We start from the raw sequence: 12,250 nt of genomic DNA, 5'->3' as shown, positions 1-12,250 counted from the left end.
TACTTAATTCGCAAAGTGCCTGTAAGTAATTATCAAATATATACAAATACGATACAACAGTGACGCACATACAGCGAGAATTAAAGAAGGTGGTAGGTTGTTCAAACGAAAATAATTTTAATTATTTCAATTTAAACTTCGTCTCTCTTTTAAAATACTTACGGTCTTTAAACATGAGTTTGTTAAAATCGAAAAAATCAAAATGTGGATTTGCCAAAGCTGGCGAACTAAAAAAATATATTGTTTAGGCTTATAGACTTACAGTTATCATCAATCATTTCATATTTTCATTATTATTATTATCATTAAATATAATATTATATATAAAAAAAAATTATTAAGAGGTTTATTCTATAATTGTATGCAATACAAATAATTTATTCAAAGTCTGATAGGTAATGACGGATTGGAATTTTGGACCGGCCCGGGAAAATAACTTTTTAGCGGCCCCATGTTTAGATGGTAAACTAATATGTATATTTATAATTATATCAATTCGATACTACTTATTACAATATTATAAATAATCTAAATTTAAAATAAAAACACTTTTATTGTTCAGACTACAGTTCCATGCCGACTTGCATTGTTAAAATTCGTCGTCGTTACCCGCTGACAGGCGACAAAACGAAGACGGAATATCAGATTATTTGTAGATTTACTGTTCACGGAGATTGTTTTATTTTTGATTAGAATTATTGCTATAACTTTAAATTATTATTCAGTTTTTGTTAAATTTATCCTGTTATACAATATAATAATTAATATAATAATATTATGCGTCATAGACTTTGGTAATATTTATTATTCATATTTTGGTTATTGACTTATTGCTTTCTAGTTTGCAATAATTGATATGAATAAAATTTAAAATCGTATTTATGAAAATCTATAAATTTTAAAATTTAATTTGCGACAGGTTACAGTCGTAGTTTGGTAACGCATGCAGCGGCCCCGTCAACTAGTTAGCACGCGGCCCATCTGGAATTTCCCGATTTCCCGATGGCCCAATCCGTCCCTGACAGTAACTTAGAATTTTAAAAATCGATAAATAAATAAAAGGGGGTATGTTAAATTTTATCAATGTGAAATACATTTATTATTATATTACTGAAGTAACAATAAAACAGTCTATTCGTGTATCAAATAAATAATAATTTTGATACCTAGTTTAAATTATATTTGGCTACTTTATTGTGTAAGCTATATCTGTAATTAAAGTCAGCACATACCTATGAATCTAGGTAAAATGACCGAGGAAAAAATGTCCACGTTAAAAATGTCCGGAAAAAAATGTCAGTGGTAAAATTGTCCAAAAACAAAAATGTCCATGGTAACATTGTCAAAAAAAAAATCATATAATTTACGCAAACACATATTACCTAATTAAAATTTATAAACGCCAATGATAAACATTTTAAAAAGTTGTCAATACTTTTTTCATTATTGTTGTACTCCTCACATACTTTTTTAAATTTTGATCAAAAATAGGATAAAATATGTACAGGTTAAATATAATATTATGCACAGTAATAATAGTAGAACTAAATGCGTATTTACAGCATTGACTATAATAATATAAAAAAAAAATGTATTAATTAGGTGTTACCTACGTATAATACGTTGTAACAAAATTGTCTCGATAATCTTATCGTAATAACCGTTACATGATGTTAATCACAAATTAGGTAGGTAGTTATAAATATCTTTAGGTATTCACAGTCATAGTATAGAAAATGTACAGCCATACAGGGTTTTTTTTTTGAAATGAATAACTAATGTGATACAGGGTGTTCCCATTTTATTATATAACGATCAATCAACTTTTCGGTTTCGGACATTTTCACCGCGGACATTCTTTTTCCGACATATTTACCGTGGAAATTTTTCCTCGGACATTTTTGTATAATACCGCCTATGTGACCAAATCTAATCTTAACTGATAGAGAAATTAATATTATTTAATATGACATAAGGAATGGGTGATTAAAGCTGAATATGTGTTGTGGTCATCAATGTATATTAGCAATAAAAAACAACAACTATTATCAAAGTTGTTTTATTCAATAAATATTTTTTGGTTAAATAATATTTTTAGCTCGGCTAAAAAAATCTAAGTTAAAATAAAAAAATATTGAATATAAAACTTTGGTTGATATAAAATATAAAAATATAAATTGAATAAAAAAAAATTAAATTAATATTTTTTAAGTAAATTATAATTTTTATAGAAATTAAGACTGTTTTATTCAATTAATATTTTTGAGTGAAAATATATTTTTTATATTTTATATCAACCAAAGTTTTATATTCAATATTTTCTATTTCAATTTAGATTTTTTTATCCATTGTAAAATTTGCAAAAAAAAATTCCCGAGGTGGGGTGGTCATTTCCGTAGCATCCCCGTCTTAGAATTTGGAATAATTTGAGATACAAACGATGTTATTAGAGGTACAAACAGGTAAAAACGAGATGCAAACGATTGGTATGGGTTTCAACTCTAAATTCAAAGGTGAAGGCGCTGAGGAAATGGACCTGATGTATAATTTCTTGGAATTAGAATATATAACACTAATTACAAAGTAATTGTGATACCTATTTTAAATTAAAATTTTGATATCCTATTGAAATTACTTTTGTGAAAATATTTATTACACTGCAGTTATAATATGTATGCACCTACAAGTGGATAATACGTAATTTTAAGAACAAAAAAATTAGTTAAATCTTTTTATTTTTGAACACTTCGTCATATTTTACAATATTTATGTTATAAAATCGTGGTAGGAATGACGCTATGCACGGTACGTTAATATTGATTATTTTTAAACGTCTTTTTGTTTTTCTGATTAAAAATAAATTATTTTACACATGCAGACGGTAAAAAATGTAATGCACTTATATCAGTATTGAGTGTATGTATATATATATATATATATATATATATATATATATACAGGGTGTCCCAAAGAGATCTGACATTCTGACAAATGAAATAACTTTTGTTCTAATCAATATTTTTTAAACATTTATTTTAAATATAATCCATAGACACTTGCGCTACATTTTTAGAATACATTTTTTATTTTTTAATACTGAAAAAAAAAACTTAAAAATTGATAAATTTTTTTTTCGAAATATTCAATATAGCCAATTTGTAAGTTTGATTTTCAGAAAAATTTATATGGTAAAAATACTTATTTAAGTCAAAAGGCTGATTTTTCAAAAAAATTTTAAATATCAATATCTTCGTTAGGTAAATTATAGTAATTTATAGTTTATACATCACATATTATTAAAATAAATACAATAAAAAAAATAATTAGATTTTAACATGCCCTTATTTAAAAATGTTCTTATAAAATATTTTTAACCCTAGATCGCTAACTATTCGTCGATTCGACGAACACTGATAATTTTATTGTTGCTATTTTTAGGCATTTTATCTAATATCATTAAACCCTCCTTGTATCTCTCATATATTATGTCCTATATCTATCCCGATAACGTTTAGCGATCTAGCTTGACTAGTGACTGTTCAGCCGTTGATTGTGTAAGAATTACATTGCACTTTTTGTAACTATAAAAAAAGGCGAATGACAAAAACTCAATGTGCAACATGTAAAAAACATATTTGTGGAGAACATCAAATAGTAACTTGTCCAATTTGTAATGCTAAATAACCTGTGTATTACCCAAGGCTGGGCATTAACGAGTTAAAAAGTTAAAGTTAAGTTAAAAAGTTAATTTTATCTTAACTTTTTAACTTAACTAGTTACTTTTGGATATTCATTAACTTAACTATTAACTTATTAAATTTATTTTTTAATTAACGTGAAATTAACGAGTTGATTTTCATTTTATGGAATAAGTTAAGTTAATTTTAAAAAATTTTATATTTTTCTAATCACTCTGTACTCTAAAGGAACACCCTGTATAGTGGTATACATCAGAAAATAATTTATAATAAAAGGTTTTATATTATTAAATTAATTATATCAAGTTACAATAAATATAATATAGACATAATATTGTCCCTTTATGACTATATTATATGGCATTATGGCTATACCTATATCATGCGGGTATATTAGTGTTATCGACGACCAAAGTCGTCATTTCGGGAAAAAATAAATCCAACAAGTCTAAAAATAAACAAAAACCAATTATCGATATTTTGATTTTGTGTGATGTACTGATGTGGGCCTGACATTTTATCAGTATTCAGTTGTGAACTTGTGGTTGTACACGAACGTCATAAACAGTATGCACGTTTATAATTAAAATATAATAATTGAATATACTTACTCATCCTATTCAACAATTTAAATCAATATATAAGGACATTTGCATAAGGTAAGTACTAAGTAACAACTAATATTGAAGTAGAAATAGATATTTAATTATTTTGAATCACTCACAAATAGTATCTGTTTACAAGGCTTGATTAAATAATATTAATTCATTATTTTTAGGTATTTATTACTTGTTATATATAGGTAATTACTGTTCTTTTTTTAGAAATGAAAACTTCAATGAAATACAATAATATACTGTATAAAGCATAAACATTTGTTATATAGTCATAAAAATTAGTTTTGGGTTTCAGGGTTTGTAAAAAAAGAAAGTATGTGTAAAAAAAAAATTAACTTTTTTTTAACTTAATAAAAAGTTTAAAAAAAATGTGTATTAACTTTTAACTTAACTGAGTTAACCTATTATTAAATTAACTTTTAACTTTTAACTTTTTGTAATTGGTGCATATTAACTTAACTTAACTGAGTTAAAAAAAATCATTAACTTGCCCAGCCTTGGTATTACCTACTCTTATATAATTATTTTATACCTTTATAGAGTTATAATTTATGTTTAACGATTTTACATTTTAAAAATGAGGAAAAACGTTTTTTTTACTAATATTATTTACAATAAAGTTATCCAAAAGTTTAATTATTGTGTTTTTATAAATTATATTTTTGATTCATTGAAAAAAACAATTAAAAATGGTTAAATGTTCATAATATTTATAGTATTCGTCATATTGACGAATGGTTAGAAATAAAGGCAAATAAATAAGGTTAGTAATCTAGGGTTAAAAAACTTTATTATTATTTGAAATTACAAGGTTTCTAACATAAAATAGATCGTAATTTACTTATTGTATATATATATATTATACAATCCATAAACTCGACTTATATCGTCTCTCGTTGGTCTTTGCAACCAAAACAAACGTTGTTTTCAGATGAAATATCCAAGAGGTGGATGACTAAACTGACTTGCATCTATTATGTCATTTAGCTAGAAGTTCTGAGGGTGTGTTTTTTTATAGTGTTATATTGTTGTTTCGATTCTCTTTCAAACCTCTGTGGCCCTTTTCCCAATGTTAATTCATGATGGTTTGACTTACTCAAGTACGAAGAACGATAATAAGGTTAGTCATTAACATTCATTTCCCACCGTCTAGACTACAGAGTGAATTTACCGTAAAGTTGCGGTAAGCGAATCATCAGCAGTACTACCTAGTATGTTTGGCTGGCACGTGATATAATAATGTCGTTGTAGAGTCGCGTGAATGGGGGTGTATACAGAGTGTTCGAGATACGGTGTTAAATATTTAACGTGCACTGTATAGACTAAGTAATGAAATCTAAAGTGAACATAAAACTACGGATTTTTCAAAGGTCACTGGTAACGACATTTTTGAATGAGCAGCGTTTACCATCCCTTAATATTCTCAAAAGAAAATATTTATGCGACGAAATAGTATTTTTCTTTTTTTTAGCTTATTATCTTAAGAGACGCAACGAATACAATACAATATATACATACATACATACATACATACATAATGTAGTAATCTGATTCTAAAGTGTACTGTATAATACAAAATGTATTTACTTATATAGATCTAACAGATAAATTTAAAAAAAAAATACGTCTGTTGGTCTGAACTCTATAGAATGCATAAATATATTGGTGTTTGTAGGTGCTGTCTTTATCTTTTAAAACGAATTATCTAAATATTATCTTGCACAATATGGTGAGTAAAAAGTAACGAGAACCATAATGTTATTTTGACGAGAACAATTTTTAAATATACGTATAACTTGTAAACAATTTAGTAGTTTGACTCGAAGTAAATTATTTGTTTTGAAACAAATTTTTCTATTACGTTCAATTGATTATTGCAAAAGCAATTTTTATGTGATAATTCTAACCATCAAACAAATTAATCATATAATTCTTTGATATGCGACAAGAATGAGTAAATTACATCACTTTGTGTACTTCAAATATAAATTACATTGAGTAAATATGAAATACTTTTTAAGTTTAAGATTATTGCAAGTTTTTGCTTAAAAAAAAAATATATAAATGTTGATAAATACTTTATATGCTTTTAATAATAATTGTTTTTATAATCTCTGATTTGAATTTTTAAATATAGTAGTTAGTAACCATTTTTTCAAATTCTTGAGATTTTTTGTTCTATTCAAAGAGTGTCCTATGGAGATACGTAGATCTGTTTTTCAAGTGAGAACCTCTTTTGAACTGTATATTGTTCAGTGAATATTTTTTTTGAATAAATTGACTTTTTAGAGTAAAAATGTGTATGAGAAGTTTTTGGGTTATTTCAGTTTGTCTAAGGAAAAAAAGTCCATTAGAAAGATCCTCACAAAATCTCTTTGGAGATTATCGGTGGAAGTTTTATTGATATTTTCTTTTTATTTACAAATGTTTTGTAGATTATAATAGTGATATGTAGTAGAAATTATTGTTTTTTTTCTTCAAAATATTGCCATTGGTTACTCGGGCAGAAGAGGTTATGCATCAAATTTTCTCGCTTACACGGCTTCGACTAAAAAAACTATATTTTTTAACCAAATGTATGTTTAAAGCATATACATTAAAAAAAAACTACTTGATTTATGTCGATGAAAATCTCATAGATTATTTTTAAAGGTAGAAGAAAAGTTAAGAGAGTAATTTATATTAATTTAAAATTAAGTACTAAATCCAATACACGGCTTGTTATTGATTCTTTAGGTCTAATTATTTTACAGAGTTATGGGTACACTGACTTCGAATTGCCAGTGATCTAAAATACACTTAAACTTTGATGGACTAAAACTGAAACACTTCTTAATAGAATAGTATTTTATATTTGTTAATTTTTTTCCGGACTAAGTCGAGTTTTACAACTTTCTACTAAATAAAATCAAAGACCCAAAACGGACAAATTGTAAATCCTCAACTTTTAACTGATTAAAAAAAAAATGTAATCAATAGATTTAATTAGATCTATCGAGTCATTGGTTATTTTGTATTACTTATTTTTATTTTCAAACATATCAATGTTAAATATAGTGACACATGAAATACCTTGTTTATGTTCTTAATATAATATTGTTATCATCGGATAAAATGAAATAGTTATTATGATTTGATACTTTTTTAAACGTGAATTTTATATTTAATCAGGAAAACTTAAATAACTGTGTTAAAAACTTGTGCAGTTTACATTTTACAAAGTTAATGAAGGGTTAAACTCATGGGTGTCCACATTTCACAAGCAACAATGTACAGGATGAGCTAATTTTCATGTTTCATGGTAAACATATAAATACTTGTAAAGTTAAATAGGCAATTAATTACTACTCGTAATTTCAAAAACATTGATCTCTTTAGATATACATTTTTTTCAAATACTGTATCACTAATCCTCGTTGGTCGTTTTTATATAAAAACGTGACAAAGATAATCGAAACTATAACGTTTATAATCTATATTTTACGGTATACCAACTGGTTACAGTAAAGTTTATGATGACAATACGAATGTTTAGCTCGTTAATATTTAGTAACTGAGCGCCAAAATTTAAACGGGAAACATTTTGAATAATCTATTATTTATTTTGTATTTTGAACATATTCAAAATACATTTAATTGAAATATTGTCCATTCCTTCAGGATTCAGTGACCGAGGAACACATATTAGTAGTATAATAATATAATATATTTAATGTGTTTAATGCGATGGTTGAGATTGTTATCATTTATATTATTATATTAACAGATCAGAATAAAAAATAAATAAAATATGCTAAAAAATTACAATAACTGATATGACCTCAAGCTTTAAAAATCTGTATATCTAGTAAGTGGCCTAAAATAAAATGGCGTCCAACTCGTTACAAAAGCGTTTTATAGAAATAAAGTACGCAACGATTTCTGAGGAGCGCGTGATTTTTCAAGAAAAAAAAACATGCTTCATTTAAATTACAAAAGTTATATCCTTTGAAATATATACAATCAATTTAAATTTTACAGCAACTGGAACTATACATTTTCAAATGTGATAAAGAAAGTTTTTGAACTAGTATCATTTTCGTAAAGCCAGGTACTTGAATTCGTAGAAATCACTTCGCATCGCCTATAATACTTCACATCGAATAATGACTTGTTAAACGCTTTAAGATATTATATACGAGTACTATTAATAAGTTTAAAAGCTGGTAAATGCTGTTTGAGCATTTATTTGTCTAGTATAGTAGGTCGTTATATTGTATCCAATCTTCTGAGATGTAAACTTTCAAAATTGCTTAGTAATCACATAAAAAGTTAAAAGTAAATTTAATTTGTGAATTTGTAATTACTAATAACTATTAAAGTGTTTTTGTGTTACATCTTACATCAATTAAAGCAAAATAAAAATCAACCAAGCAACTATAATTTCTGTATAAAAATAATTAAAGACTGCACACACATAATGTTATTATTCATGTACATTTCGTTACCAACCAATTGTATGGTCGGTGCCGATATTTCAAAAATCAATCATATTAAACAATTGTACCAATATTGTTTTTGTAATTATTTCATTCCAGAAAACACTGCGAACGTAATACTTACTTAATATTTAATTACGTGTAAAACGTTTGTTTTATGTTATTATTTTTAAACGTTACGAAAAATGGTTATACTAAACTATTACTGAAAAATGAGCAAAATAAAATGTAAATACATGTTTTAAAAAAATTATATGAGTGGGTTACGAGTGATGACAAAGGAATTAAAACATTTTTCAGAAAACATTTTATCTTTGACATTGATTGTGCTTGTTTTAGATGAAAGCGGTATCATCGTTAAAGTCAATTATTTCCTAAAACGCTTTTTATAATAATTCTAGGGATAAGTATTTAATACTGAGTATATGCATTATGTGAATTCATTAAACAGTAATCTAATAGGTATACGAATAGGTATGAAAAAAAATGTATAAAATAAAAAATTGGTATATATTTGTTCGTTCAAATAGTTCTCTGTTAGCAGCTTTTCATTAAATTTGAACACAATTTACTGTTACAGAATTCATTTATTTGTTCAGTATTATTGTAAGTTCTTAGTTTGTATTACCTAAGTAGGTAATTAATTACAAAGTTATATAATATGTATTCAAGTGACAATTAAAATAATATATTAATCATATTATAAAAATATAAGCATATGGATTTATATTACGCCTCATAACTGCAGGTATCGTCATTTTATAACTTGAAACCAGCTTTTGTTACGTGCACCTATTACATCTCTTATAAACAAAAATAATAATCACTGTTTTTTCGGTTTTGAATTATTCAGCTTTTTTCGAGAGCCAATTCGTGTAAATTTTTTTAAATTTAAGTTTTATTAATAATCATAGTATGTAGCCACCTATGAATAAAAACAAAATGAAATACTTTATGATGTACACTATATTTAATTACTAAAATATTAATTTACATACTTACATTATTGTTGAAAAAAATTGTTAATTTTAAATATTAAACTATACAATCCCACACATACAATTATTGATTTTACTTAAAATATACAATATCATGACTATTTTTTAATCAAATTACATGATAAAATATTATGTAAATTCAGATTGTTATGAGGTAGATATATATATTGTGTCCATTAAAAAATAATATTGTACTTCATACAGTAGGTACCTACTATTTGTTTTCCATTTCCACTTAAGCGTACTATTATTATTATTATTGCTCTACTGTAAAAGCAAATATTTAAAACGTTTTACTGATTATTTAGCTAATTTTCTAGCAAAGTGATTGAATTAAAAATTTAATTAAGGAGGTGAAGGTATCTTCGTTGTGCAATACATTTAATATGATTGAAATGTATGGTATATGCAATATAATGAAAAATACAAATTGATTAATTTCTATGTACATTAATATATTTTTACATTTTATAATTAACTATTGCATCAAAACTTGTATTTCTAAAATTTTAACTGTTAAGTAATATCATGACATTTTTAAAAGTTACAAATTTACTATTTTTATAGGCACTTACTATATACCATCGAGATAGAATTTTTAAAAAGTGTAAATTGATAACCATAGTAAGTAATTAAAAATACCCGTGCTTCACGTTTATACTATATTATGAATAGCCAATATATAATTGTATTAAGTTGTTCTTTTTTATTATTGTTGTATGTACTTATGCTGAGATATGTTTCGAAATCGTATTAAGTGTTAATGCAAGGTATAATAATAGTACTTATGTAGAAACTTGTATTTTAGTCTTTTTTTCATTCATTAGACATTATTGTATTGCCATGCATATTAAAAATACATACAGAATAACATAATATAATACAACCATTAATACATGGAAAATCAAATGATGAAACTGTGAAAAAAAATTACAAAGCTTAAAGACTTACTGCGTTCCATCGACCATCATACATAACTTGCCCTAGAAACAACGGAATTCAAAAGTTTCACGGAATACTTCCATAAGATAAAATACAGATTGAAAATCGACATTATAGTGCTTACGTAGTCACATTTATCTTTTATATTATACAAACAAAAATAAAACATATCATAGATATATACAAGTAAGAATAAATCATCTGCATGACAAAATTTTTTTGCGTTTTATATATATCATAAATATTTTATGTAATGAGTAAAAACAGAACGAAAGTATTGTTTTGCTGTTGAAAAAAATCATTAGTTGCCGCAAATTATAAAGACTTTATACACAAGCGGTAAAGAACGAGATACAAATTAAATTCAAAGCAGTAACAAAAACCAGTAAATCAATTTCAAAACAAATCGAAATCACTATAACAATACAGGTATTACAGCATTTTTACTATTTACGGCGATTTATAATGCAACTTCCTATTTAAAATATAACATTTACGATAAAATACTTTCAAGCTGTGTTTACAAATATAATTTCATTGTATGTCCTGTTTTACATTGGAATTATTGTAAATATAAATAAATATTGTCAATGAAACAGCCGGTACAACTGCAGATGACACAGTGAGACGATGAGAATTTATTCATACAAATAATGTGACTAAATGAAGTATAAACGACAGAAACGACAAAGTTTAAATCACGTATAGATAGACCCTTTTTTTACGAACAATATCGATTTTTTCGTATCTGTCCAGTACCTACATTAGAGATATATATATATATATATATATCAATTTAGAACAATTTAATGTTTTTATTACATTTAAACAGAGAGTTATGTTAATATCCGAAAACTTCAGAAGGCCATGTCAATAAACAGCTACCATTTGGAAAAAAATATTAATGGCAATAACATAAAATAATTATTTATAAATATAATACAAATATTATCGTCAGCGTGAAAATATTTAATAAGAATTATATTTCATGATTGATGATGGCGTTAATGTAATGCACGTAAAAAGCTTTGTAGAAAATCCTTTGTTGAACAAAAAAACAAAATAATAATAATAATAATAACATTATGTAAATCAAAAATATTTCACACCAATAATTATATCGTGTGTAATGTGTATACTGCATAGAAAATCATGATATAGTCATCAGTCCAGCACTAATAAATTAGTTAATAATGACATTTTTCAAAAGCATTATTGTTGGTTTAATCATCAATGATTATGATTTATGTGTTAAAGAATGGGTTACAAACTTTTGTATCGGTCGGCATAGTGGATAATATTCTGTATGACCGATAAAACTTTTTGTGACCATACTAACACACTTCACACTTACACCTCACGAGTTATATTGGACAAACTAACATAAACAGTCTGTTTGCAAACTCTTGGCGTTTTATTTCTTGTAAACACCAGATGCTGTACATAAAAACTTGATTTTTATATTCATTGGAAATCAAAAACAGATACGGTTGATAATAAACATAATATGCAGCTTT

The 12,250-nt window shown here is 25.5% G+C and overlaps 1 protein-coding gene across 2 annotated transcripts in view; it reads right to left on the bottom strand.

Annotated features, from left to right (window-relative positions):
• Positions 1-12,250, bottom strand: part of LOC107167932 (uncharacterized) — a 166,709-nt gene that overhangs the window by 49,406 nt on the left and 105,053 nt on the right. Inside the window, exon 1 of one of the 2 annotated variants that reach the window (XM_089223809.1) lies at positions 10,743-10,769. The exons of the other annotated variant lie outside the window; for it this stretch is intronic. Coding sequence (XP_089079935.1) covers positions 10,743-10,752 — 10 coding nt within the window. The 5' untranslated portion in view covers positions 10,753-10,769. Of the gene's footprint in view, positions 1-10,742; positions 10,770-12,250 lie in introns of those variants that run through there. 2 annotated transcript variants of the gene reach the window in all.

The sequence above is a fragment of the Diuraphis noxia genome, unplaced genomic scaffold (genome assembly GCF_037042655.1).
Source record: "Diuraphis noxia isolate RWA-SAM2 unplaced genomic scaffold, SU_Dnox_SAM2 contig0003, whole genome shotgun sequence".
In the NCBI taxonomy this organism is placed as follows: domain Eukaryota; kingdom Metazoa; phylum Arthropoda; class Insecta; order Hemiptera; family Aphididae; genus Diuraphis; species Diuraphis noxia.
Note: the sequence above shows the minus strand (reverse complement) of the source record. Positions and strands in the feature narration are given on the sequence as shown.